The 26813-nt window shown below is 32.3% G+C and overlaps 1 protein-coding gene across 1 annotated transcript; it reads right to left on the bottom strand.

The window, feature by feature from the left end:
• Window positions 1-1476: 1476 nt before the first annotated feature.
• LOC133778555 (ethylene-responsive transcription factor CRF2) lies at window positions 1477-3717 on the bottom strand. The gene has a single exon (XM_062218524.1). The coding sequence runs from the start codon at window positions 2805-2807 to the stop codon at window positions 1773-1775; it is 1035 nt and encodes a 344-aa protein (XP_062074508.1). The 5' UTR covers window positions 2808-3717; the 3' UTR covers window positions 1477-1772.
• Between the last annotated feature and the right edge of the window lie 23096 nt (window positions 3718-26813).

Genomic DNA, 26813 nt, shown 5'->3' with positions numbered 1-26813 from the left:
CTATGCTTCATAAGTGTTTCCAGCTCGTGCATATTGTTTTGTATTCACTAGCTCGTGCTATAGACCTCGGGAATCATGTTGCCTTTACAGAGGAAATATGGATTTGTGGATCATCTATTACAGTTCTTGGCTAGCCAGCTGTATCCGAGCTGGCTAAAAGACTCGTGTTAAATTTTAGAACGTACAATATGCTTATTTTACATACTAAAAATTCATGATAAAATTAATTATCAATTTAGACTTGTAAAATAACTTTGTATATTTTTAACATATGTACATTGTAGTCATATTTATATGTGATTTTTGTTTATCAATTATTATTCAATTTAAATTTAAATGTGTATATTTTTAATATTTTATAGATATAATTTTATTAAGTTATAACATTCTCATAGTAATAAAACATGTACGTGCCAACATTATTAGAGATTTTACTACATGTAAGAAAGACGACTCACCTAGAATTGTTTATATTTGTGGGGTTTACAATTAGTTTATCTTCCTTGTTAGTTATTGTTGGTCATCTGTTTGCTATTTTCCTATTTCAGACATGTATTGAACATTCTACTTAATTATATTCAATGAAAATTCATTTGTCCTAAGAAAAATATTCTAATATATAGATACCATACATGTATCATTGTATATTAATTTTGAATATAAGTTTCCTGTATATGTATAAATATAGTATGTATTAAAACTAAAACTTTCAATTCCCTAAAATTAGTGCTCATTTGGGTAATATTATAATTATGATTATTCATAAAAACAAATATTTCTCAAAAACATTAATCATACCATACCATACCATATCATTTTAATTACTTCTCTTACTTACTAAAAATAACAGAAATGAAAACACATTACCAAAATAAGGTCTTAAAATTTCACACAAATCATAAAGTGTCAAACATTTTTTTATATTTCTGTACAGACATAAATGTAAATAACATTTTTTACCATAAAAGGAAAGAACATTTTAGAATAAGATAAAAAAAAGAATGAGGTACAATGATACAGAGCACCAAAATCAAAAATTGGCAAAAAAAAAAAATCTCTCAAAGAAAGAAAATTTTCTGAGTGAAAAAAAAAAGAGACTTTTAGTACAGTGAGAGAGCTCTAATAATCAGAGCAGGCATAGTGTCTCTCCACCAACGTAACGGCCATAACCGCACAAACCCTACTTTTCCCACCTCCGAATTCTCCCCCATCATTTTCTTGCCACGTGTCCCTATTCTGACAATGTCAGTGAAACTTATTTTTTTAATAATAAGAAAAATTAGATATTTTATTTCCTATAAATATTTACCAAACTTTTTGTAATTTAATTCATTAATTTTACTATTAACACAGAAATGTATATCCACAGCACGTGTGGTGTATTGTATTATTGTATGTAGTTTTTGCACCGACTTATATAATTAATAATTATTTACTCTGATTTTTTAAAATTTTTTTGTTTAACCATTCACGATGTGGAAAGTCACGTGGAAGGGCACGTGCAATTAATTTTTTTTTTTATTTAAACAAAGGATAGTAACAAACGACCGTACAATTTAACTCAAACTCGTCCATCACCGTTACTGTGACGGAGATTTTCTTACATTAATTAACACTAATATATATGGTTAAAATAAATAAACTAATACAAACAAAATTTGAAAAAAAAAATTACAAGAAAAAAAAAAAAAGACAGCCGATATTTCGATTCCCGCCGGTACAAAAATTTTTGCCAAAAATCGTGAGATTGATGGAATAGAAGCTGTGTTGTCTCATAGAGCAACGAGAGGATCTGAACTGAAAATATCGCCGATATCTTGAAAATAATCATCCATTGGGAACGTTTTGGAGGCAACACCGAAATCCCAACATGTCTCGGTGAAAATGTCGGAGAAGTCATCACACAAAATACCGTCTCGTAAACTCGTCTCGTCGAAAAAGTCGGGTATGGAGCTATGGAAATCGAAAATATCGTCGGGAATGAACGAACCGTAACTAGAATGCTCTGAAAACTCCGAGAAGTTCTCTGATACGCAGGAATCGTCTCGCATTTCGCCGATATCTCGCTTTTCTTTCGAGGCTGGTGAGTCGGCTTCTTCGATCGAAGGCGAAGGACACCGAAGAACTGAGGTTGGAGAGCAAAGGTTGTTGTTCGATTCCTCGCCTGAGTAGTAGCCGGAACTAACCGTCGTTTTATTCTCTGAAACAACATTGACCGTTACCGGTGGCGTAGCGAAGTTAGTGAGCGCGTCGGGTCCACGCAGCTGAATGGCCGCGTTGTCGTACACCATGGCAGCTTCCTCTGCGGTGTTGTACGTACCGAGCCAGAGCCGTACACGTCTCAGAGGATCTCTGATCTCCGCCGCCCATTTTCCCCAAGGTCTCTGTCTCACACCGCGGAACTTCTTTGCCGCTACAACGGCTGCCGGAGACGACGTCGCCTTCATACTCCGGCGAGTCGCGGCCGGGACTCTAGTTCTTCCTGTGGCGGGCCTCTTCCGGGAGTTTCTCGACGATCTGCTCTTCCAAACGGCACTGGTTTCGCTCGAACACGACTCAATGGTAATCTCGTTAACGAACTTCTTAACTCTCTGACGACCAAATGGGTGGACACGGTTGTTGTATTCCTCCTCGTCGCTGGAAGAATCGGTGGCATCGCCGTCAGTGACTGAAATACGTACTATCCTTGGTCTGACCATCTCCGGCGCCGGCAATGGAGCCGTTTTCGTATTGTGTTGTTGTTGGGTACTGAGCTTAGTGTGGTTTTTGTGCTCGGAAAACTTGATTACTGGACCTCCTCGATTCATGTTTGAGAAGCTTCTCTTTTTGAGATTCTCAAGTGGTGTTGTTATGGCATTTGAAAGCGAAGTGAGCAGTGAGTGAGAGTGAAATAATGGAGTAAAAAGTGAAGAGAAAAAAGAGAGATTCCTTTGAGACTAGACACGAGGAGAGAATAAAAAAAAAGAGATTATAAGAAGAAGAAGAAGAAGCTTATGGAGAAGATAATAAAGGAAGGTAAAGCTGAAACAGAGACACGTTAAAGAGAAGCAAGCAAAGCTTTGGAAAAAAAAATTAAAAAAAATATCTTCCACCACTGGTTTTGGGTTTTAAATAAAACGCTTGAAAAAGTTTATGAAAGGACGAGAAATTTCACGGAAAGTCACACCCAGAAAAAAGGAGAGAGAAAAACGAAGAGTAAGCGTGACGAGAGAGAAAAGGAAATTATAGAAGAGACCCACAGTACGGAAAAAGCAGAGAGATATATACTATCCTGAGCGTGGATTTGGGGAGAAGAGACTGAGAGTTGGAGACCCCAAACTGAGAAAGAGAAAAAGGAAAAAAGAGGAAATTGATGAAAATGGAAAATGGGAAATGGCAAATTTTCTGGGAAAGTTTCGGAAAGAAAAAAACAAATCGATAAAAAAAAAAGAAAAGGAAAGAAAGATGGGTTCGTGGGCAATAGCTTTACCGGAAAGGTAGCAAATGGAATAAATGTTTTGGAATAAGAAAAGTCGAAGCTCTCAGTAGCTACTACACTCTCTTTGGCTTCACTTAAAGGAACTATCTCTGAAATGCCACACCCCTTGGACTCGAATATTTTCTCTCAGATTCCCGGGAAAATCTTGGAAAGGAAAAGAAAGTTGAGCACGAGAGAGAAAGTTAGAAAAAGAAAGAGAGGTAATACACAGAGAAGAAAAAGAGCAAACTGTTGTGGTCTATAGCGGAACTTGCTACTTTATAGGATCCACCAAACAGCCGTAATCACTAAACCTGGTTTAAATGCCCAATTTTAATTAATATTATTATTATTATTATAGTTTTAACTTTTCTTGTTTTTATTCGATTTTAATTATTTCCACATTAAAAATATTTCTTAAATACGTGACTTATTACTTATTAATATTAATTCAAATATTTATTGTTTTATCAGACTTTTACCGGTGAGTAGCTGGGTCTACGTAGCAAAAGATTCCGGCTCCGGCACCGGCTACCGCAGATATTCTTATCGTGCCGCCGCATAAGTGGCGCAAGTGGGAACCGAACACGTGGCAGAACCTGAGCCATCGCGGATAATCCAACGGCCAGGGAGAGATCAGAAAGGGAGTCCCCAGCTGAGTCAGCAAGAGAATTGATATTCTCGGAATTTGGGATTCAGGTCACGTGAGATACACACATGGTGGGTACAGTCTTTCCTTTGACTGAAAAAAACTTTTAATTTTTTTTACAACTTTAATTTAATTAATTATCATAATGCCCATTAAATAGGGTGATTAGAGTTTTTACCTTCAACGGGTTATTTTGGTCAGTTTTTGAAAAATGTACTTTAGAGAGTGTAGCAGAGACCGTTGCCGTTATACTTTCTAGTCTAGTGAAATTACCATTTTAACCCTTATCATTTACAGCTAAGGGTAACGTGGCAGGCAACCTCGATATCGGCAACATTAATAACCACTGTCCTTAACCATGCACGCTCTTCTTCCTTAATCTCACTTTTTTTTTTTTTTTTGAATTTTTAGTTTTACTATTTTGTTTGTACGGCCGAGAAAGTGTTCCAGTGCGGTACAGTACAGCCTAGACAATACGGCTCGACACGTTTCAGTATTTGATTAGCTGTTTATGTAAAAAGTAAACCAAAGTCTTGTCTGTTATAGCTAGTCAAAGTCGAAAACAGTGATTCGCCTACAATCTTTTTTGGTCTTTTACCATTTACACTTTTTTTTTCTTTCTTGGGTCAGTAAATTTCTTAGCAACTTGATAAGAGAACCAATTTTTTATGGCAATAATTAACTTCTCAAATCAACTTGGCATTTTGTAATTAATTACTTTACTCATTGTACGTTACTTAATAATAATATTAGCTACACTTAGGGACAAAATTATTTGAAGCTTAATGTTGGTATGTACTATAAGAGAAGTGTCGTTATCGTAAAATATGTTTACTTTAACTCTTTTATGTTTTTTTTCTTTTCATTACACAAATATTTCTAATATATAAATAAATTTTTTTTTTTTTACAAAATGTCTTATTTTTTAAAGTTATTTTAGGATCTGATTGATTCGCGATTAGAAAATTGTATTTTTAAAAATTAAGATTCTGAAATGAAAATATAAATTTAGTGACTAAAAACATGTTTTTGAAAATGTGATTGGTTCAATGTCAGTAAACTGTTTTTAAGTTTTAAAAAACGAAATTTGTGATTGGTGGAGAGGAGGAGAGCATAGAAAAAGTGAAAATTAGAATATTGATTTTAAGATTTTGGAATAAAATTTCAAAAAGCGAAGGAAACGTAAAATCCTTGTTTTCTATCAATCAGAGATTTTTGCGGGTGCACTTCAAGTTTTCAAGTTGATAAAATTGTATTCAAATTCATTATCAATGAGAGCTTTACACTTTAGTTTTGTTTTAATAATTTTTTTTAAAATAGTCTCTCATAATTTAGACAACTAATAAAAAATTTAGACAATTAGTCGAATTTTAAAAAGAATTTATTTTGTAAAAAATTATCAAAAATAAACTAAAAAAACAAAATTACTTAAAAAAAAAAGTTATTTTCACAAATTTATTTATATATAAACGTGTTAAAGCAATTTATGTTTGTTGCTTTGGTTGGATCTTATTCTCTATAAAAATTTAAAGTTATGATGTGTATGTATCAATGGCTACTTAATATTACTACTCATCATCGTTGTGTAACTCTTTCGTGTATAAATATATAAGACATTAAAATCAGAACTTACCAAGTACTAAGATCAAACCCTTTTGAGCACTATTTGAAAAATATATATATGTATATATATAGAAAAAAAAATGTACAAAAAGAAGGTGAAGAAATTAGTTAAAATAAATGTAATTAATATTGTTATTATTATTTATATGAAATGAAGTGAACAAATTTGGTTTGGTTTAATTGGGCACGTGACGTTGTTTTTATAACGTATGGGAAGTGTAGGTGATTATAATAAATAAGAAGAAATGTCATTTTCTCTTAAATTCAACAGCCAAAAAAAATAGTCGAGATGCCTAAACGGCGCCGTACTAATGAAATCTTCTTCTATACCACCCGCAATCAATTTGTGCACTTGAAATTACCATTTTGCCCTTATTGTTGTATATGGTAACTACTAAATATGGTGATACATGATTATTATTATTAATGGAAATAAACACTCATTAATGCTGGCAAATAATTTAATATCACATGTCAAATTATTTTTTCAAGTGATTTATGTTTGTGGCAAATTGGCAATGTTAAATTTTAATACAATGAGACAAAATGAGTGTCAAATTTAGAGTCCAAGTATTTTAGATGCTAAATTCTACAATAAATAAATATTTACTATAATTTTCTTTTTAATATTTACTCAATACAACCCTTAACTTAAATATCAAAATAGTTTAATCCGATATTCTTTTAAATCTAAAAATGTGTATAATTCTTATTTAAAATTTTATAGTCTTGGTAAATGTTCTTAACTAGATAAGCTTCAATTTTGACTAGAAGATGAAATTAGTTGATTAATTTTGATAAATCTCTACAAACTAAATAAGCCTATTCAACTTTGAAGAGTTGATTTTATTTTATTTTTTAAAGGTAGCTAGAATATATAGCAGAAGCCAGAGGCCAAGACAAAGAGGTGTCTCATTTATTCTTTTGTTTTTCTTATAAATTATATATTTATTATTAATGTTGGTATAAATTATTTTTATTTTCCCTATTTTTATTATAATTAAAATTATGAGATCTGACCGTGTAGGTGTTGTTGGAGTGGGCGTGTAGTGTAGTGTGGTGTTGAGTGAATTAGACATGTGAATGTGAAGGAAGCGAAAGCAAAGCAAATTCTCGCAAAACGTGTCGAGAAACAAATGTGGCCGTCCTCTTGTTTCTTTCACCATTTCTCCACTATTTACTTCAACTCACCTAATTTTTTTTAATTCCATTATTTTGCTATCACCATTCACCACCACCATCAACCTCTCTTTTAAAATTTTAAAATCTACCCTTTTATATCTCCCTTAAAAAAAAAAAAAAAAATTGGACTACGGTCGTTCAAGTCAGGCGATACTAAAAAAGAACAACACAGATCTCACAAAGGAGATGACTCAGATAAAGACAATGGCGCTGAATAATGATACGGTGATAGAACAAATCAACCTGAGCACAATGAAAACTCATGTCGTATATGAGATACTGATAAAAGCTAGATCTAACCCCAGTAGAAACGTATAGAGAATCGCCTTTAAAGCATATTACAATCATGCAAATGTATTATTTTTTTTGTACAAAGAGATTCGAGGAGAGATCGCTTCCAACTATGAAAACCTGTTGTCTAACCAAATGACATGCTTATCTAATTCGCGGGCCGCAATATTAAATTGCAACAAAAATAAACGAGATGTCATTGGAAGAATAGACAATAAAGCTTTAATATCAGTAAAAATTACACTCAGTTCATTCTGATAAATATTATGTTACTCAGAGCCAAAACCAGAACGAGAGAATCTAAAGACAAATATGCAAATATATTACTACTGATTCAACGATTTTAATATTCAATCTAATTTTCGAAATACTTTCTCCTGTTATCTTGGATTGGTAACTCTTTTATAAATCTATATTTTTCTTTTTAATCTATATTGTGATAGTATCACTATTTAAAAAAGTTAAAATGTGTCCTAAGAATTAATTCCAATCTCCTCCACTATATGATTGCTTGTTGAGCTTTCAATATCACAGCCAATTTTTTTTCCTCCCAAGTATAATTTCTTCACTTTTTTGTTGGGTGGGGGGTTTCTAGTTTAATATTAGAATGGGACAATTCTAATTAACAAATATTTGCCGTTTTGTTCTATAGTCAAAATTGGATTATTTCTCAACTCAAAGTGCTTAGACATATATAGTAGATAGCTCCATATTTGTAGTCATATGCTTAATTAGTGAGAGTACTTACTAAGTGATAATAAGGAATAAAATGGATGTCCAATTTCTAAAAATGCCATTGAGAAAAAATTAAGCTCACCAACACTTGTGTACACTAGGGAAATTGACAATGTTTTTTTTTTAAAAAAAATATATATTTATATATGTGAACAGGGCATCAAATTAATGATCAACTTGGTAGATCAGCAAAGCCAAAAAGTACAAAGCTTTATTTATTTCATTTTGTCTCAAGAAGCATAAATAGTGAAATCTTAAATGAACAATACTATAATGTTTTTCACGCATATATACAAAAAGACACACATCAGTACCGTCTAAGTTATGTAGTTCTTTAAATGACTTTAATTATTTAAGTGTTTTTTGATTTACCTTAAGGAATTAGTCTACCATATACTTGTATTTATTTTTATTATAGGTAAGAGCAATGTGTAATGCAAGTTTGTTTAGTTTCAAAGTTGTAAACACTGTTTACAATTTTAATAAAAATCGGTTCACTTTTAAAAATATATATATAATGGAATAAATTAAAAGTCATAGTGTAGAAGTTAGTATAAATGCATTAATTATTTTTAGTTTTTAATGTATCTCACAATGTCCTTTGGTGAATTTGATGGAAAAAAAAAGAGCTTCAATCAGTTGATAAAAACACAAAGTATCATACAAATTTATTAGATAAAAAAATAATATGTATGCCTTTATTAATTTTAAATGAATATGATTTAATTATTTAAATTATCTTTAAAATATATTATTTTAATTAATATATTTATTTATTTATTTTTGTTTAAGTTTATGTTTGTTTTAGTTTTTAAATTTGACAGTAACAACAAAAGATTATATATTATATGTTTAATATAATATTAAGTTTAAGTTGAATGAAATTTTATTTAAGTTATAAAATATATGGTTTTATTATTTTTATATAATTATCATTGTAAAATATCTCAAAAATATCTTATTTTAATTTATTTATCTAATTTTATTTAAGTTTAAGATATGTTTACAATCTACTGTTAAATATAAGAATATTTCGTTAAAATTAACAGAAAAAAATTAAAAAATTGTTAAAATCAAGAATATCCGTTATTTACACATTTTTTATATAGAAAATATATATATTATATATATAATTGAGATAAGATAATATTGTTATTAAAATGAGGAATATGCAAACTTCAGAACTTCCCATTAAATTCCAAATCACAAATTCTATTCCTAACTAAGTTCATTTATTTAGTTAAATCATATATATTAAGCTATAATTATTAATTAATTAGATATATCATACAAGAAAATGGGTAATTTGGATTATCAATGAGGAAAAAAACAAAAAGATTTGTAGCTTTCTTGGACTTTGTCCATTTTGGTTTGCATTGCAGCTTGTGAATGGCATATGAAAACCATATATTAAAAAACAAGCAAAGAAGTACATGGGATTCGACAAATAATCGTATTAGAGATGAGGTCACACATATATTTAATATATGATTATATAATATACATATATATCTGACCCACATGACATGAGAAATTATATTTGATGTTTTTTGTTTTGGCTTCTCAAACTAAGAAATTAATAATAATTATAATCATTTTGTTATTTGCAAGTTTGTTAAAAGTCATTGTGTTATAGAAACAAGGTCAATGAGAGCATCATCCCCTAGAATGCATTCTTTGAGCCACAAAAATGGAGTGGAATTCTATATAAATATCAATAATAATTAATATTTTTAATTAATTGGATTATATATTGATGGGAAGACTCGAATATTTATTTTGGTACATTGGGATTTGACTGTATCCCAATGTACTTATGTGAATGAATTAATTAGCAAGCACTAAGACCTAGATTTGCTCTTGTTTCTGAGTTAGTTTATATATTTATTTATATATATATATATATATTATTGAACAATCATAGTGTTTATGAAACATATCAAGTACAATTCTTCACTCTCTTCTCTATCTTCTCCACTCAAATTTAAAATAATAATTAGTAATTACATTTATTAATTAACAATAGAGAGAGTTGCATGCATGTGGACATGGGGCATGATCTATATACAATAAAAATATCTATATAAAAATAATCTCTATTTTATTATAAAAAAAATTCATCCTAATTTAAGTCAATTATAAATAAAAAAACATTCTAAAATGTAATTAGCTACAAAATATACATTTATATAGTAATAATTATACATACAATCAAATAAATAAATATATTATGTCATTTATTTGTACTCAAAGGAGAAAATTAAAAATTTATTTTCCATTTGAATTACTGTTAAATATGTAATGGTTATTAATGAGTTTTTGTTATTATTGTTGTTAAAATTGATATTTTTGGTGTTAGGAAAATTTGTTTGCACTAATATTTTTATTTAGTTATAACATCTCAATTAGAATATAATTTGTTTAGTCCAAAGTATACACTGCTTATTATTAGATTATTTTTAATTAATTCACCTTTAGATGATAATCTATAGTACTAATTAAGATCATCTATTAAGTGATTTTTCTATTTATATTTATTAATATTACGTAGGATTTTGATGTGTATTCAGTGTATGCATATCAAATGGAATAATAAATTAAAATTTCATTTTCAGATTTTCTCCCTTTTTTTAACCAAAAAAACGGTCAAAATGTTTTTGAGGATTTTTCGTGATTTTGATTTTACCAAAATTTTATCGTTAAATTTTAAAATTTGTAATAATTAAAAATAATATTTTTTTTATGATTATTCATTATTTTACAAAATAATTAATTGGCGTATTCCTAATTTCTAATTTGAGAATCGAACCAACTTGATTAAGTATAATATCTGATCAACATAATTTATTGCCACCAACAAGGGAATTTAAAAAAAAATGAAAATGCATGGAAAAGTCCTGAAAATGATGACCAATTTTATGTTAAAAAAACTTCAGTTATGTCGATTATTCGATTTTGATCTAATTTATCAAGTGCCAATACTTTTACACCTAATATATTTTTTTAAAAAGGTGTAAAAAAATATGAAATTATTTAAATATTTACTTATTTATAGTAATGTAAAATATAGAAGAATAGTCCAGGTGTGCATAATTTAAAAGATCTAATTGTAATTGATTGAAAAAAAAAAATTAGAAATACAATAATGATTGAATTTATTTTTTGAAGATCTAAATTGGATTGATAGATTGTTGGACGAGATATGTAAAAATTTAATATAACCTGATCGAACCTATACAATTACATAATTTTATATAATTTTAAAATACATTTAGGTTGGATTTGTGTTGTTTTATATTATATGAACTAATTAGTGTTCATTTATATTATTTTGAATAATTTGAATGAGTAATTAGTGTTTTTATAATTGAAAAGTTAACCTAAATAAATTTAAATAAGCAAAGGACACATTTAATGGAGAGAACCGATTCAATTCAATAGATAATTTGATTTGATTTGATTGGTTGAGTCAAATTAATTGGATTGAATTGATTGTGAGTTTCAATATACAATTGATAATTATATTAGATCAAATAAACCTAAAATATTAGATGTGAACCAATAAACACTCTTACTGTAAAGTCAGAATATTGATATCTAAATAAGTAATGCTTAAACACAAAATTATCTTAAAATAAACGTTGCACACTTAATACTTATTAATTAGACAAATATGAATCATGCATGGATTAATTCACTCCCATAATATATAAGAGAGCGATATGTTGTATATGACTAATATGTTTAAATTTAGTTCCAATTCCAGCTATTTTTTAATTATTGAATTTTTATGTGAGATAATATTATAAAAAATTTCACATAAATTTCTAAAAATTTATACATATTTTATGGTTTTGGAGCTTAATACTAAACTAATATCCCAAATACTAAAGTCATGTATAAATTACTTTATAATTTATAATTGACATTCTTTTATAGGGTTTTTTTTTATAGGGTATTACATAAAAGCTGCATTTAAATTTGAGTCGTTTGTATTAATTGTTGACCGCGTTTTTGGCCAATGACGTGAGAACGTCAAAAACGATAAAACATTCAAGAGAAATAAAACGACACAGACGGTTTTGAAAAGAAAGTAAATAACTGTAATGCCCCAAATTTCCTAATAAGGTTTAGAACCTTGATTAGGAGGCCGAGATGGCCATAATTGATTTATTATGGTATTTAATGATTATATGCATGTTTACGTGAATTATATTATTATATGATGGTGAATGCATGCATATGGGTTCATATGTTAATTATGAGGGCATTTTGGTAATTTGGCCGCTGTGGGCATAATTGTGTATTTTGGGGCATGGTTGTGATTAATTAATATAGCGATATTATAAGGTGGATGGGTTCGAGCTATTCGGCATGAGACTATCATGGGATGTAAGTGTTCGGTCTAGTCATAACTGGTTTAAGTTCGGGGCTCGAGGTGAGTCTCGGGGTCATTTTGATGATTAGAGCATTACTGGGAATAAAAGGGTAATGGGATATGATTTATTGGTATTTGAGAATGTTGTGAATAATGGGAATTTGAGAGTGTTAATTATAATTAACGTGATAGGCGGAAAATGACGATTTTACCCTCGGAAGTCTTTAGAGGGATTTAATTGGCCTAGGGGCATTATGGTCTTTTGACCTTAAGGATTTGTATAAGCCTTAGAGTTTTAGAAGGCTATGGAATAGTTAAAAACAGAGCATCATTATCCTCAACCTTCTCCCTCACCCGTACACCATTTCTCCTTCATCTTCCTTTCAAATTTTGAGAGCCATCTTGAGGAGTTAAGTTAGGAGATCAAAGGCGGGAACTTGATTCAGCCATTAAATGGGATTCAAAATCGAGTTTGAGGTGAGTTCTAGTCATGAATTTTATGGTGTGCTCTGTTTTGGGCTTTAGTTTTCAGCTTGTGAATTTCTTGTAGAAAGTTTGGATTAATAGAAGTTTGGTTGATGTTTAACTTGGGTTATGATGAGGGTGAGTTGTGGATGATGTTTAGTGGTTGAATTGGAAGTTAGGTTGAGGTTTGGGACAAGTTTGAAGGGCTGGTTTCAAGGGAAAACGCAGGGGAAAGTCGAGCTGGTGCGTGCTGAGTTTTTGGCTGGTTTGGGTTAAGCGCCACGGCATGGCTGTGGTGCGCCGCGGCCCTTGGCGTGTGACAGAGAGGGCTGCCTCTGTTTGAGGGGCGCGCCGTGGCGCAGCTGGGGAGGGCTGCGGCCCTTAGTGGCTTTTTGGCCAGAAATATGTTTTTAGCTTGGGGATTCAAGCCTTAGGCCTCGGGGTCGAACCTACTACCTAGTTGAGTAGTGTTTGATGTCTCGGAGGCTAGGTTTTGGTCTGGGAACCATTTGTTGATCATTTTTATTGATGATATCCTATATTTGGTTATGACTAGGTGACCGCTAAAGGACTAAAAGTTGATCGTTCTCAAGGGTCGTTCTTTTAATCATTATAGCTCGAATCTGAGGTAAGAAAACTGCACCATGTGTATATGTGACATGCATGGCTATTATTGGTGCATGTTGGTTGATTATTGAGTATGACATGCACGGCTATTCTTGATGCATGTTGGTTGATTATTGAACGTGACATGCATGGCTATTATTGGTGCATGTTGGATTGTTGAATATTATGCATTGAATGACTCTATGGCATTAATGCTGGACCGACCCTAAAGTCGATGAACATGCATTGAATGGCTCTATGGCATTAATGCTGGACCGACCCTAAAGTCGATGAACATGCATTGAATGGCTCTATGGCATTAATGCTGAACCGACCCTAAAGTCGATGAACATGCATTGAATGACTCTATGGCATTAATGCTGGACCGACCCTAAAGTCGATGAACTCATAAGCGCTTGCCTGGTCTAAAACCAGATGTTCATAGCCAGGGCATATGGCCCCGGCGACTGTTTGTCACATGGCTAGGGGACGCTGTCCATAGTTACGACTCTAGAGTCGAGAGGAAGGTTATGTTGGTGACCATTCAACATGCACCTGTCCTGATCGAACTTATGAAAGGACAACCTACCAGTTAAGCCCTGGTGACCCTATCGTTACATGGCTAAAGGGTGCTGACCCCACATTTGTGACTCTTGTGTTAGTCACCTATTTGTTTGAACTGTTGGTCCTGAATAATCAATACAATTACTGATGATATTATATCATGTTATATTGTGTTTTCTTGCTGGGCTTCGGCTCACGGGTGCTATGTGGTGCAGGTAAAGGCAAAAGGAAGCTGGACCATCCTTGAGTTGAAGAGCTTAGGTGATGACGTGTACATATGCAGCTGCTCGTCCGCCACGGCCGAGGTTTAAAGACGAACTAGGGTTGAACCCTGTTTTGCCGCTTAGAACGGCCTGTTGTAAATACTTTTCTGTAATAGACTTTGAAACTATGTTTTTGGGATCCCAATGTATATATTAAACGTTCTAGTGAAACGTTACATCTTAACCAAAAAAATTAATCCCTAAACCGCTAATCATACTTAGTACACGATTTTGGCCAAATAACTCGATTAGCGAGTTTAGCACTGTTTACAAGGCACACTGTAACGGTCCCTGAAGTTGGGGCATTACAATAACACACGCAATTTTTATAGTGGTTCAGCCCCAATATGTTGGTAATAGCCTAATCCACTTAAAGTTGTGATTATAGATCTGTACTCAAAATCAGATGAACTGAGCCAACTGAGTTTCTTCAGTACAGATTACAATAATACAATAATTTTTTCAGATACAAGCACTTTCTCTCTCTAGAAAACTCAGACCCAAAATTTCCCCAAAAGTCTCAAAAGAAGAAGCCCTTTCCTCATCCCATCAACCATATATTTATAGGCTTAGGATTATACACCTGCTCTCCCCTAGAATCGGGATATTTCATTATATTTATTATATTTAAATTACAAAATTTAACAGAACACCCAATTTGTGGGAAGAATGAGAGATTCCCGCGTATGACAAGACCGATTCTTGTTGATGCCATTTCTGGGAATCTTGACGTAGTCTGTTCTACCTGGTTGATGAATATCACCTTCTGGTCGGCCATACCTCTACTGGACAGTCACGCACTTGGCTGGTAGGACACGCACTCCTCTGGTCTACCATGGCACTCTGGTCTAGCATGCCATGTCTCTGGTCTAACATGGCACACTGGTTTAACATGCCATATCTCGTCTAACATGGCACTCTGGTCTAACATGGCACATCTCGTCTAACATGGCTTCTCTGGTCTAATATGGCACATCTCGTCTAACATGGCATCTCTGGTCTAACATGGCACATCTCGTCTAATATGGCACTCTGGTCTAACATGGCACATCTCGTCTAACATGGCTTACTGAGCTACTCCTAAGCCAAGTCACTTTATCACAACTCTGAGGAGTCAATGTATTTATTGACTATTTAATGTGTCTTTTTCGGACCATGTACTGCTACTTGTCACCTCTATTGCCATGTCATCGATCTCCAATTTTTTGGGATAACATTTGCCCCCCAAGTTTATTATACGATTTTCTTCGTATGGTAAACTTTTCTTCTAACCAAATGTTCTCGAGGTCATCCAAAAGCACCTATCCGGTTGATAACTTTCACGTAAACCCCCACGACTGAACTTGTCTTGTGATTTCTTCAAACTCTATTTTCTTGATATAATGAAAACATAGCCTCCCTTTTGATTCTCTCTCAATTCTCCTTTTATCTATTTTGCAAAATTATCATGGTATCCGAGACAGGTTGTTGAGTATCCTCGATTTGGTTGCGCTAGAATTACAATTTCGGTATTAGGCCATTTGAACCACTCGGCATTAGGCCAACTCCTCGGACACTATGCCTCTCCTCGGCTTGAACTTCTTTTTGGTCATCAAGCGTGTCCGACCGGACACCCTCGTAGGCTCCTCGAATGCACGGTGTGCATCTACTTGGGCATATGCACGGCAGCACCTTGGACACAAGCACTTGAGCTGCTCGGACTATATCCCACGGAGCCTTCGGACACGCCTCGGAGCCCTCACTAGGTGTCCAATAGGACAACCACATGCGTAGCTCCTCGGACCCAGGCGCCCCTCTCCTTAGACAGCAGCTTCCGCTCGGACACCACACCCTTCCTTGGACGGTTCCACGCGCGCAGCTCCTCCAGGCTCCTAGGCACGGACACGTGTGCTGGACTCCTCGGACATCCCTTTAGGCACGCACACCCGATCGGACATAGGCACGCACATCCGCTCGGACTCCAGCCTTCGGACGCACGCACACAGCCACGGCCATTCGGACATGGAGCTCCTCGGACCAGCATGCACCCGATCAGCCATCTCAAGGTGTCCGCTCGGACACCACATGAGCCACTCGACACCACCTCTTTTTTTTAAACACTTTAAGCACCTTTAGGAACTCTTAGGCATTTGCTTGGGCACATGGCATAGTCGTTTAAGCCTTTGCCTAAACTTTCCCTACCAAAAACCACCAAAGCACCTTGTTCGAATCTCCCATAATTATCTTGAGAGATTGATTTCTCTCAATCAATCTTGGTGAAAACTTGACTTCTCCTCTCAAAGACAATTTTTCACTATGTAGTATTTACTTTGCATGCATTTGTTTGATTCACTCCAGGGAAGTTAATAGGTGATACATGCTTAGCCGACCAGGGAAGTTGTATCTGCTCTCCTGAGCAGGAAATCTTTGCACCTGATCAGCTAAACTTGTACCTGGCTAGTAGTTTACTCTGTATTTTTGTATAGCTAAGTTGTTGGCATTTATACTTTATTTTTTTTTGTTAACTTAAAACATTCTAAGTATACTCTAGAATTAAAAAGTTATAAGTTTTTTGCGAATAGTAAAGTCACTCTGGTGTATGCCTTATATTTTCGCATGAGTGCTTAGTTTTCTAACTTAGAAATTCTAGACATTTCATAAGTCCATACTAAGTATATTTTCTCACACTCTTATTGCTCTACCATTTTATGAGCATAACGTTTATTGTCACACGAATATCTGCTCCTAACTTGAAATTTTAAAAATTCCAAGTTACTTAAGCTTTGTCAAGCAAGTTAGCTTAATGGCCTTTTCGGATTTCGAAAATTTACAAGTCAGCCTAAAAACAGATATATTAACTCGTGCTCTTATTGCCTGTGTTAAATTATATACCAGTATACCCCATGTGCCCCCAGGTGATTGAGGGTTGAAAGATCTTTAGTCACTTGCTACTTGACAGAATCTGTTCGAGTAGTTAATTACTCGTGAAACACATTGAATATATGGAAAATATTTGAGCAGTTGAACACTGCTTGAACGTATCGACCAGTTGAACACTGTTTGATTTTACCGACCAGTTGAACACTGCTCGGATAACTAACACACATGCATATTTGTAGCAAGAATCGACCACGCTGCGCGTAGTCTCTTTTATTACTCGTAAATTAAAATGGACAAAACATGTCTAATAACGAGTCTTAAACAACCAAAATTGTTCAAAAATAAAATGACTGGTTAGAAAATAACCAGCTCATAAACCAAACTTAAATAACAAATCTAACAACTCGAAATCAAGCTACCACTCTGAAAGTGGTATTTAAAAATAATATATCCTTCGGTGCTCGCCACTCCAGTGATTTCTAATCCTAGCACTTCTGCTCAGCATACTTCTCCTTTGCTTCGTTGCTCTCCTCAGCCAAGTGTGGACCTCCACATATAGTGTCTACGGTAAAGTCCACAGGTCCGGGCTGCAAGGGTGGAGATCTTTGTCACTTGAGACCAGAGTTGCTGCTACCTCCTTCTCCTTGGGGTGTCTTTGCCCGGTACTTCCTCAACTTGCCCGACCGGAGAAGAAATTCTATCTCGTCCTTGAGGTGATTGCATTCATTCGTGTAATGACCATAATCTCCATGGAAACGACAAAACTTATTCATATCTCTCTTCCTCATCTCTTTCCTGATGGGTGGAGGCTTCTTGTAGGGAACCTCTTCATGACTAGCAAGATATATCTCTGCTCGGCTGGTCGAGAGAGTGGTGTAGTTAGTGAATTGAGGCTCATACTTGGTTGGCTTTTCACTTGAATCCAACTTTGCTTTCTTTTCCTCATGGTGGTCAGCCCCATTATTTCCACGTTTCTTTCCACCATCACTAGGAGAGTCAGTTGATCTGCCCGGATTGTTTATGTCATTCTCCTCTTTCTCTATTGCATCATCCAATTTCATATATTTGTCCGCCCGGTCAAGAAATTGTTGAAGTGTTGAAATTGGATTTCTATGTATACTGTCCCATAGAGGACTCCGATAAGTTATCCCAGCGGATATGGCAACCATCTTCCCCTCGTCTCCTACAGCAGTTGCTCTATTGGCTTCTCTTATGAATCTCTGTATATAGTTCTTTAGAGACTCATCTTTTCCTTGTTTGATATCTGCCAAGTGGTTGGCATAAACTGGTGGAGTCCGGGCAGTGCTAAATTGTCTACAAAACTCCTTCCTGAATGCTTCCCAAGAGGTAATGGAGTTTGGCTTAAACTTCCAATACCATTCCTGGGCAGTATCCGTCAATGTGGTGGGGAAGACTCTACACCGATAGTCATCACTCACTCCGAGCATTTCCATCTGGTCCTCAAACTTCCCAACATGTCTGATGGGATCTGCCTTATCTGTATATACTAGCAGAACCGGTGCTTTATATTTTGTCGATGGCTGGGCTGCTCTAATTCGAGCATAGAATGGGTTGCCACTCCTGTGGTCTACTGGATCGATCGCAAAGGGTCGTTTCGTTAGACCTTGAACCGCTGTTGTTAGCATATCAAGCTGGGCTTGGATGGCTGGTGCAACTGATGAGGTTCCAAGGTCTTGACCGCCTGGTTGGGCATTACCATCCGGTGCGCCACCATCAAGTATTTCTACTTGACTAGCAGGGCGGTCCAGATCTTGCCCTTCGACCAGGATAGTCCTCCTCTTGTTGGTGATAACATCCCTTAGATCCTTCTGAGAAGCATGCTCTCCTGCCCAATCGAACACCGTACTCTTCGATCTCCCAGAGGGCTTACTACGCGGGACTTCCTCCCTCCTGCTACGCTGCTGGTCGGGGTGCAGTGGAGGCTTCTTGGCGCGCTCTGGGCAGTTTTATCCTCCTTGTTGGTCATGGTCCTCCTTTTCCTTTGACTGGTCGGTGTGATGACTATCAGCCTCATCACGACCATGCCCATCTTTGAATTGTGAAGTCCTCTTCTCTCGAGGAGCTTTATTTTGCTCATGCCCAGGTGGAGTCTTCTTACTACCCGATCAGTGACTTTTGGAGGGAGTTCTAGAGTGCTCTCTTTGGGTTGAGGCAGTGTGCGATCGGACTCCATCCTCCTCACGACCAGGTGGGTTATTACCACCCCCCCTTGGTCTATCATTGTTCTAACGACCAGCTTCTGTGGTCCTTGCTCCTGGGGTGGTTGCCACTCCGGTTGCATCTTTGGCATTGGCCTGGGCCAACTGGGTAGCTGCTTCTAGAGCAAGTGCTGCTTCACGATGTCTCCGGTTGACCTCCTCTTGTTGTTGTTTGAGCTCCTCGCTTCTGGCCTCCATATCACGTCTTTGCTGCTCTAACACAGCTCTCTGCCTGGTCATCTCTTCAGCAAACGCCTCCTGCCTGGCGTGGAATTGTGCCATCTCCTCCTGGAAGGCGCTCATGGCTTCTTGGAGCTCTTCAACTTCTGGAGTCACGTCCTCAAGCACGACTCTAGGCTCATTCTCATGGTCTTGTGGGCTAGGACCTTCTGATCTAGCAGGCTCTTTAGAGGAGCTTGTCTTCTTGGAGGCCGCATTGGTGTTCTTAGGTGCCATATGACTTCAGGGACCGTCTGTCTTTCTCTTCAGGCTCTCAATGAAAGCACCAAAATGTTGACCGCGTTTTTGGCCAACGACGTGAGAACGTAAAAAACGATAAAACCTTCAAGAGAAATAAAACGACACAGACGATTTTGAAAAGAAAGTAAATAACACACGCAATTTTTATAGTGGTTCAGCCCCAATATGTTGGTAATAACCTAATCCACTTAGAGTTGTGATTATAGATCTGTACTCAAGATCAGATGAACTGAGCCAACTGAGTTTCTTCAGTACAGATTACAAGAATACAAGAATTCTTTCAGATACAAGCACTTTCTCTCTCTAGAAAACTCAGACCCAAAATTTCCCCAAAAGTCTCAAAAGAATAAGCCCTTTCCTCATCCCATCAGCCATATATTTATAGGTTTAGGATTATACACCTGCTCTCCCCTAGAATCGGGATATTTCATTATATTTATTATATTTAAATTACAAAAATATTCATAATTTAACAGAACACCCAATTTGTGGAAAGAATGAGAGATTCCCGCGTATGCCAAGACCGATTCTTGTTGATGCCGTTTCTGGGAATTTTGACGTAGTCTGTTCTACCTGGTTGATGAATATCACCTTCTGGTCGGCCATACCTCTACTGGACAGTCACGCACTTGGCTGGTAGGACACGCACTCCTTTGGTCTACCATGGCACTCTGGTCTAGCATGCCATGTTTCTGGTCTAATATGGCACACTGGCCTAACATGCCATATCTCGTCTAACATGGCACACTGGTCTAACATGCCATATCTCGTCTAACATGGTATCTCTGGTCTAACATGGCACTCTGGTCTAACATGGCACATCTCGTCTAACATGGCTTACTGAGCTACTCCTAAGCCAAGTCACTTTATTACAACTCTGAGGAGTCAATGTATTTATTGACTATTTAATGTGTCTTTTTCGGACCATGTACTGCCACTTGTCACCTCTATTGCCACGTCATCGATCTCCAATTTTTTGGGATAACACTAATAATAACAAAATATTCATAATAATAAAACTTAATTTATAGTAAAGTAAAAATAAAATAAAATAATACCGAATGGTTTTACTGTTTATATATAAATATAAATCTATGTATAATACGTAATTCAGGCATAATGTAATTAATAAATAATATATTTTATTTATAAGATTATGAAATTCTATATTAAAAGTACGAAGATAATGAAAATGATTGATTTTAACCGTTTTTTATTTTTTTCAGTTAACTTTAACGGAATATTTTTATATTTAATATAGATTGTAAACATGACTTAAACTTAAATAAAATTAAATAAATAAATAATTAAACAAATTAAAATAAGATATTTTACAATAATAATTATTTAAAAATAATAAAATTATAAATTTTATAACTTAAATAAAATTTAATTAAACTTAAATTTCACGTATTAGAATAATATCATATATAATATAATATAATATAATATAATCTACTATACTATACTATCGACAAACTTGAATTTAAAATCCACGTATAATATTAATATTATATTAAACATATAATATATAATGTCTTGTTGTCATTGCCAAATTCAAAAACGAGAACAAACATAAATTTAAACAAAAATTAATTAATTAAAATATGATATTTTAAAGATATTTTATAATAATTTAGATAATTAAATCATATTTATTTAAAAATAATAAAGACATACATATCATTTTTTTATCTTATAAATTTGTGTAATAGTTTGTTTTTTTATCAAGTAATTGAAGCTTTTTTTCTTCACCAAATGACATTGCGAGATACGTTAGAAACTAAAAATAGTTTATGTATGTATACTACGATCTAGATTATGACTTTTTCTATTCTTATTTTATTTATATTATTAATTTCTTTTTAAGTATTATTGTAATTTATATATGTGTTATTTAGTCATGTAAATATATATATATCTATGTCAATATTGTGTTTAGATGCCATATATATAGAAATTATTGATATAAATATTTATATATACTATAGAACTATAATTCATTTTATTATATATATATATTAAAACAGTGAGCTTGTTTTTTATTAAAATTAACAATATTTACAATTTTAAAACTAAGCAAACGTGCATTGCACATTGTTTCTACCTAGTTATAGAATAAGTATAGAAATACTATTTATTATGCTAAATAATTATCTTATTTACAATATTAATTTGCATCTATCATAAAATATATACCAAAATTTTACACATAATAATATAATATATTTTTTAAGAATATCTCTAGCGTAGTGTATTGTTATATTTTCTCACATTCTCCGATGGAGTGTTATAATAATAGTGTATTATTATATTTTGGCATATTTAAAAAAATGCGACTCCAATAATGTTTGCAAAATGTGTGTATTGTACATTTTTAATTTTCTCTTTTACCACTAATTAATAAACTTTACATTTTTGCCACTAATCAATACCATTTGTTAATTAAATGTTTTTAACTTTTTATTTATTTAAATATTTATTTTATACATTTTCAATAAAAATCAAATGACTTTATTGACTTTTTTTTTAATAAATTTGCATCCAAATATATCATTACCTATTTTTTTTCTTTTTGCCAAATTTGGTATAAAATTGATGGTCTAATGCAGTAAATTCTACTCTAATATATGTGATTGAATTTTCATGTCCATATTATTATTATTATTCAAATATATATATAAATATATTCTTGAGTGATATGGTTATGGGTAGAATTCAATAGATGTGGCTTTAATAAAAAGACATCAAGACATGAATGTTTAACACCAACACAATTCAATGTAAATGGTTTGGTCTTGTGATGGCTATGGGTGCTTCAAAATTACTATTTTAGATTGTTGTGCTCTAACTAGTTTACTTCTCATCTTTTTTGGGATATGTTTCTCTTTATTATTATTATTAAAAAAATAGAAAAAGAAACTCTTATATATTTTCACATTTCATTTTATTTAAACTCAATTAACAAAAATTAGCCATTTGAAGAGAGTCAAAATGTGGAGAAACATAAATATTACTCAAAAGAATCTTCATAGTTTATGACATCTAGAAAAAAATTATGGCCCTATAAAGACTTTAGTCAAACCCTATACATATATATAAGAATTTTTTAGGTAGGGGCAACACTTTTGCCCCTATCATAGGAGCGTTTTTTATTTTTGGTACTTCAAAAATTATAACCCAATATTTTTTTGTATAACGACGTATATTATAATTATAATATGCATCCTATTAATATTTATGAAATTCCGAATAATTTATGGTGCCGAAATTAGAGTTTAAACAGTCAGTTTTCACGCGTGCTTGATTTTTTTACACGTGTGAATGAACTCTGATTTCGACACTAGAAATTCATTGGAATTTCTTGAAAATTTGTGGGATGCATACTATAACTATCATGTACGCTGTCATACAAAAAAAAATTATAATTTATCTAAGTATCGAAAACAGAAAATATCCTTATGATAGGAGCAAAAATAATGTTCGTAACTAAGAAACTCTCAATATATATATAATAAGTGTGTGCAGTGGACAAGAATGGCTAAGTAACAAAAAAATTGTTATATTTTAAGTTGGAGGCAAATTGCTAGTAGCCTTATTTGTTGTTTGCTTTCATGAATTAATTTTAAATAGTTTGCAAACAATAGAATCAAGACAAAATTTACCCTTAAATTTGATCACTATAGGATACATGTTAATATATATAGTTTTCTCCATGTATAATAAAGTTAGAGTATGAGTAGTCATATATTGAAAAGTTATTATAAATTGCTTCTTCTTTTTTTCCCTTTAGCTTGGAGAAGTGTATGAGTAGTCATATATTGAAAGCTCGATTTCATAAAGCTAACTAGTTTGTTTATTTTTCTTTACAATAATGTTTAATATTATGCTTAAATTTTAATCACGAACTTTCTTACTCACTATAATCTATTTTTAGAAGACTCAATAAGACAACTAGCTCTTCCTTAAGGTCTTTTTTTAATCCTTGTTAGAGCTAGCTAGTTAAAAAGAAAGATTACAAGTATGACTACCTACCAAGCAACGGTCAATTGTACTTTTGATTTAATAAATAATAGTAGTAGTAGTAGTATTAAGCAGTGGTGAATACTAAGGAAATTAACAAACTGTCTCTAAGTACATATAAATAAATTAAAAAATATAGGCCATTATCCAAGGACAAAAGACAAAATCTAGGTCAAAGCTAAGTATAAACAAATGATCACAAACATGTAATCTAATTAATATATGATAAGAAACTAACAAACAAAACGTACTTGATTAATTAGTTCTTAATTTGTATACTTAGGTTCTAGGCCCTCTTGGAAGTTGGAGCCACTAACTATAACAATTTATTCCCAATTTTCTATTTACACAATCACACTTTTCTACCTTTTTTCTCTCCTTGATATAAGGTTTGATGTCAAATAAGGGTGAATAACATTTTAGATGTTGTGTTGTGTAAAAGTTATTGATCGGAAACTATATTTTGTTTATTATTTAAATAATTCATTAATTTATAAAACTTAGGAGTATTTTAGTTATATTTAAAAAAATTGACCAAAATCAAATTCAGGGTTTTTTTATTCTATTTTGCAAAACACAGGATCTGGATTATCATTTAACAAAATAAAGTATATGATCGGTAACTTTTGCACAACACCAGGTCCAAAATAGTATTTTTCCATCAAATAATGAACAATACTTTTTTTGCCCCTCTCTTATTGCCTTTTTTTTTTTAAATAATAATAAGAAATCTCTATCTTATATTAAACTTTTAAGATTTATTCACATATTTAACAAAAATTAAAAATATTTTTCCACACATATACTATATTATTTCTTAGATTGACATACAATATTATATATGTTAAAACTATTATAATAATAATAATATGGAGAAACACATATTTTTATTTATTTTGTATAATTTTGATTTATTAAAATTAATAATTTGATTTATAAGTGTTGCACTACGTATAATAGGAACATAATGTAAGAATATTAATATCAGCTCAAGTGTATATATGTAATTAATAAATTAATTATTAAAAATGATGAAATGAGAAAAATTTAGGGTGTAAATTTACTAAAAATAGGGTATCCTTACTAATAGAACTACAAAAATACATGCATTGAGTAAGAGTGAACTAATTAAAATTATTTACTAAAAATGAGATCATATTAATAAATTAAGTGTGAATGTTATTTACAAATTTTGAGTATCATATTGTTATTTATGTGTGTTCCTATTCTAAATTATTTACTATCATCCTAAATTTTTGGAAGTACCTGCCAATATCCATATAAAAGAGAATGCATCTTTAAATATAATGAAAAAAAAATGTTTCTTTATCTTTAAACTAAATTAAATATTAGGAATACACTTCTTTGATACTATGTTTTTTATTGAGATATAGTTTTTAGTAATCTCTAATAAGAATTTTTTTATCAAGTATCTTGTATTTATAAAATCAATAAAAAATAGTAATACCTAAATTACCCTCAATTATAATTATTAAGTAATAAGAAGTTAAAATATTATGGCGTATGTCATGTTATAGTTGGTTCTATTTTTTTTATTAAATTGATTTTGAAATGTAAAAAATATTTTTTAATAAAAATAAATTAAATTAAATTAAATTAATAAATGAAAAATAAAGATTTATATATAGAGAACAAGATGGGTATCTAATAAATCTACAATTATATGAATTTATATATATACATTTATCATATACTAGCCCCTTTGCATAAATATATACTTTCAATTAGTTTTTTTAATTTTAAAATCAATTTAATAATAAAAGAAAGATAAACATGACAAATTTATGTGGTTATAAGTGAGGGTAATTTGAGTATTATGAATTTATTTTATCAAGATAGGAATTTTTCATTTTAAAGGGTACGAAAACTATTTTTCAATGAAATATAGAGTATTAAATAAGTATATTCCTTTAAATATTACTTGTTTTTCTCATTTTTAATTTTTTTATTATTTTATTTCACTCCTCTAATCAGATTTTATTCTTCTTTTACTATTGACAAATTAGCTTTTATTCCCGTTTTTGTATTTAAATGTTCTTGTCACTTAGGATTCGAATGCCACTGCTACTCATCACAAGACATTTTCTTTTTCTTTCACTAAAAATATAACTAACCAATTAAACTTTTTTAAAACACATCATTTTAATATTCAAACAATATTTTCAAATTAATATTTTAAATAGAAAACAATGGTGTATGTTTTTTTTAAATAATTTTAATATATGTATTTTTTGGGAGTGGGCATGGTCAATAATTATAATTATGATTTAACAAACCCTACTGATGTATTGTAACTCAAAAGCAAGTAATGAAAAGCTAGAAAGACCAAACAGTCCTTAACAGACACGTGTACTTTTCATGTGAAGATGACGTGGCATCCATCTAATGTAGAATATAATATAATAAATAAATGTATATTTTTTCCAATATTCAAAAAAGGAGGAAATTGTTATTGCTATGGGACTCATTTAATCCAAGTCATTACTCTCACCAAATAATTGTATAATATCAATTAAAATCCCAGCTAAAAAATATATATCTAGACAGGATGTTATTTATTTCAATTGGACTTTGGCAGATAGAAAGTTTTTTTTTTTTAAAAAAAATCATCTTATTATTGAGTTTTGAGGAACAATATAAAGTTATTTGAGTATTTTGTACACCAAAAAGTGGTCCTAAAGCCCTGAAATTAGGGGGTTTTTGGAGGGTTTAGGTAGGCAATATTAGGAGACATTAACAAGTTTTGGAATGTATGTTTTGAAATCTTTAATGGGTTAGGTTCAATGCTCATTTTTGACATTAATTCTCATCAACTTCTCTTCTTCACTATATAGTTTTTTTTTCTCTACTTGTTGGGCTTTATTGGACCACACCAAGTTTTCTTAATTTCAACTGTCTTTTATTATGTTTCTTTTTCTCTCTCTCTCTCTCAAAGCATTTATTGTACAATTAAAGAAAGTTTTATTAACTTTAAATGCAAGTCCTCTTTCATGAGTTG

The sequence above is a fragment of the Humulus lupulus genome, chromosome 5 (assembly GCF_963169125.1).
Source record: "Humulus lupulus chromosome 5, drHumLupu1.1, whole genome shotgun sequence".
NCBI lineage: Eukaryota > Viridiplantae > Streptophyta > Magnoliopsida > Rosales > Cannabaceae > Humulus > Humulus lupulus.
Note: the sequence above shows the minus strand (reverse complement) of the source record. Positions and strands in the feature narration are given on the sequence as shown.

Excerpts from the sequence above, each read along its gene's own strand:
- LOC133778555 (XM_062218524.1), bottom strand. The coding sequence starts at position 2,807 with ATGAATCGAGGAGGTCCAGTAATCAAGTTTTCCGAGCACAAAAACCAC.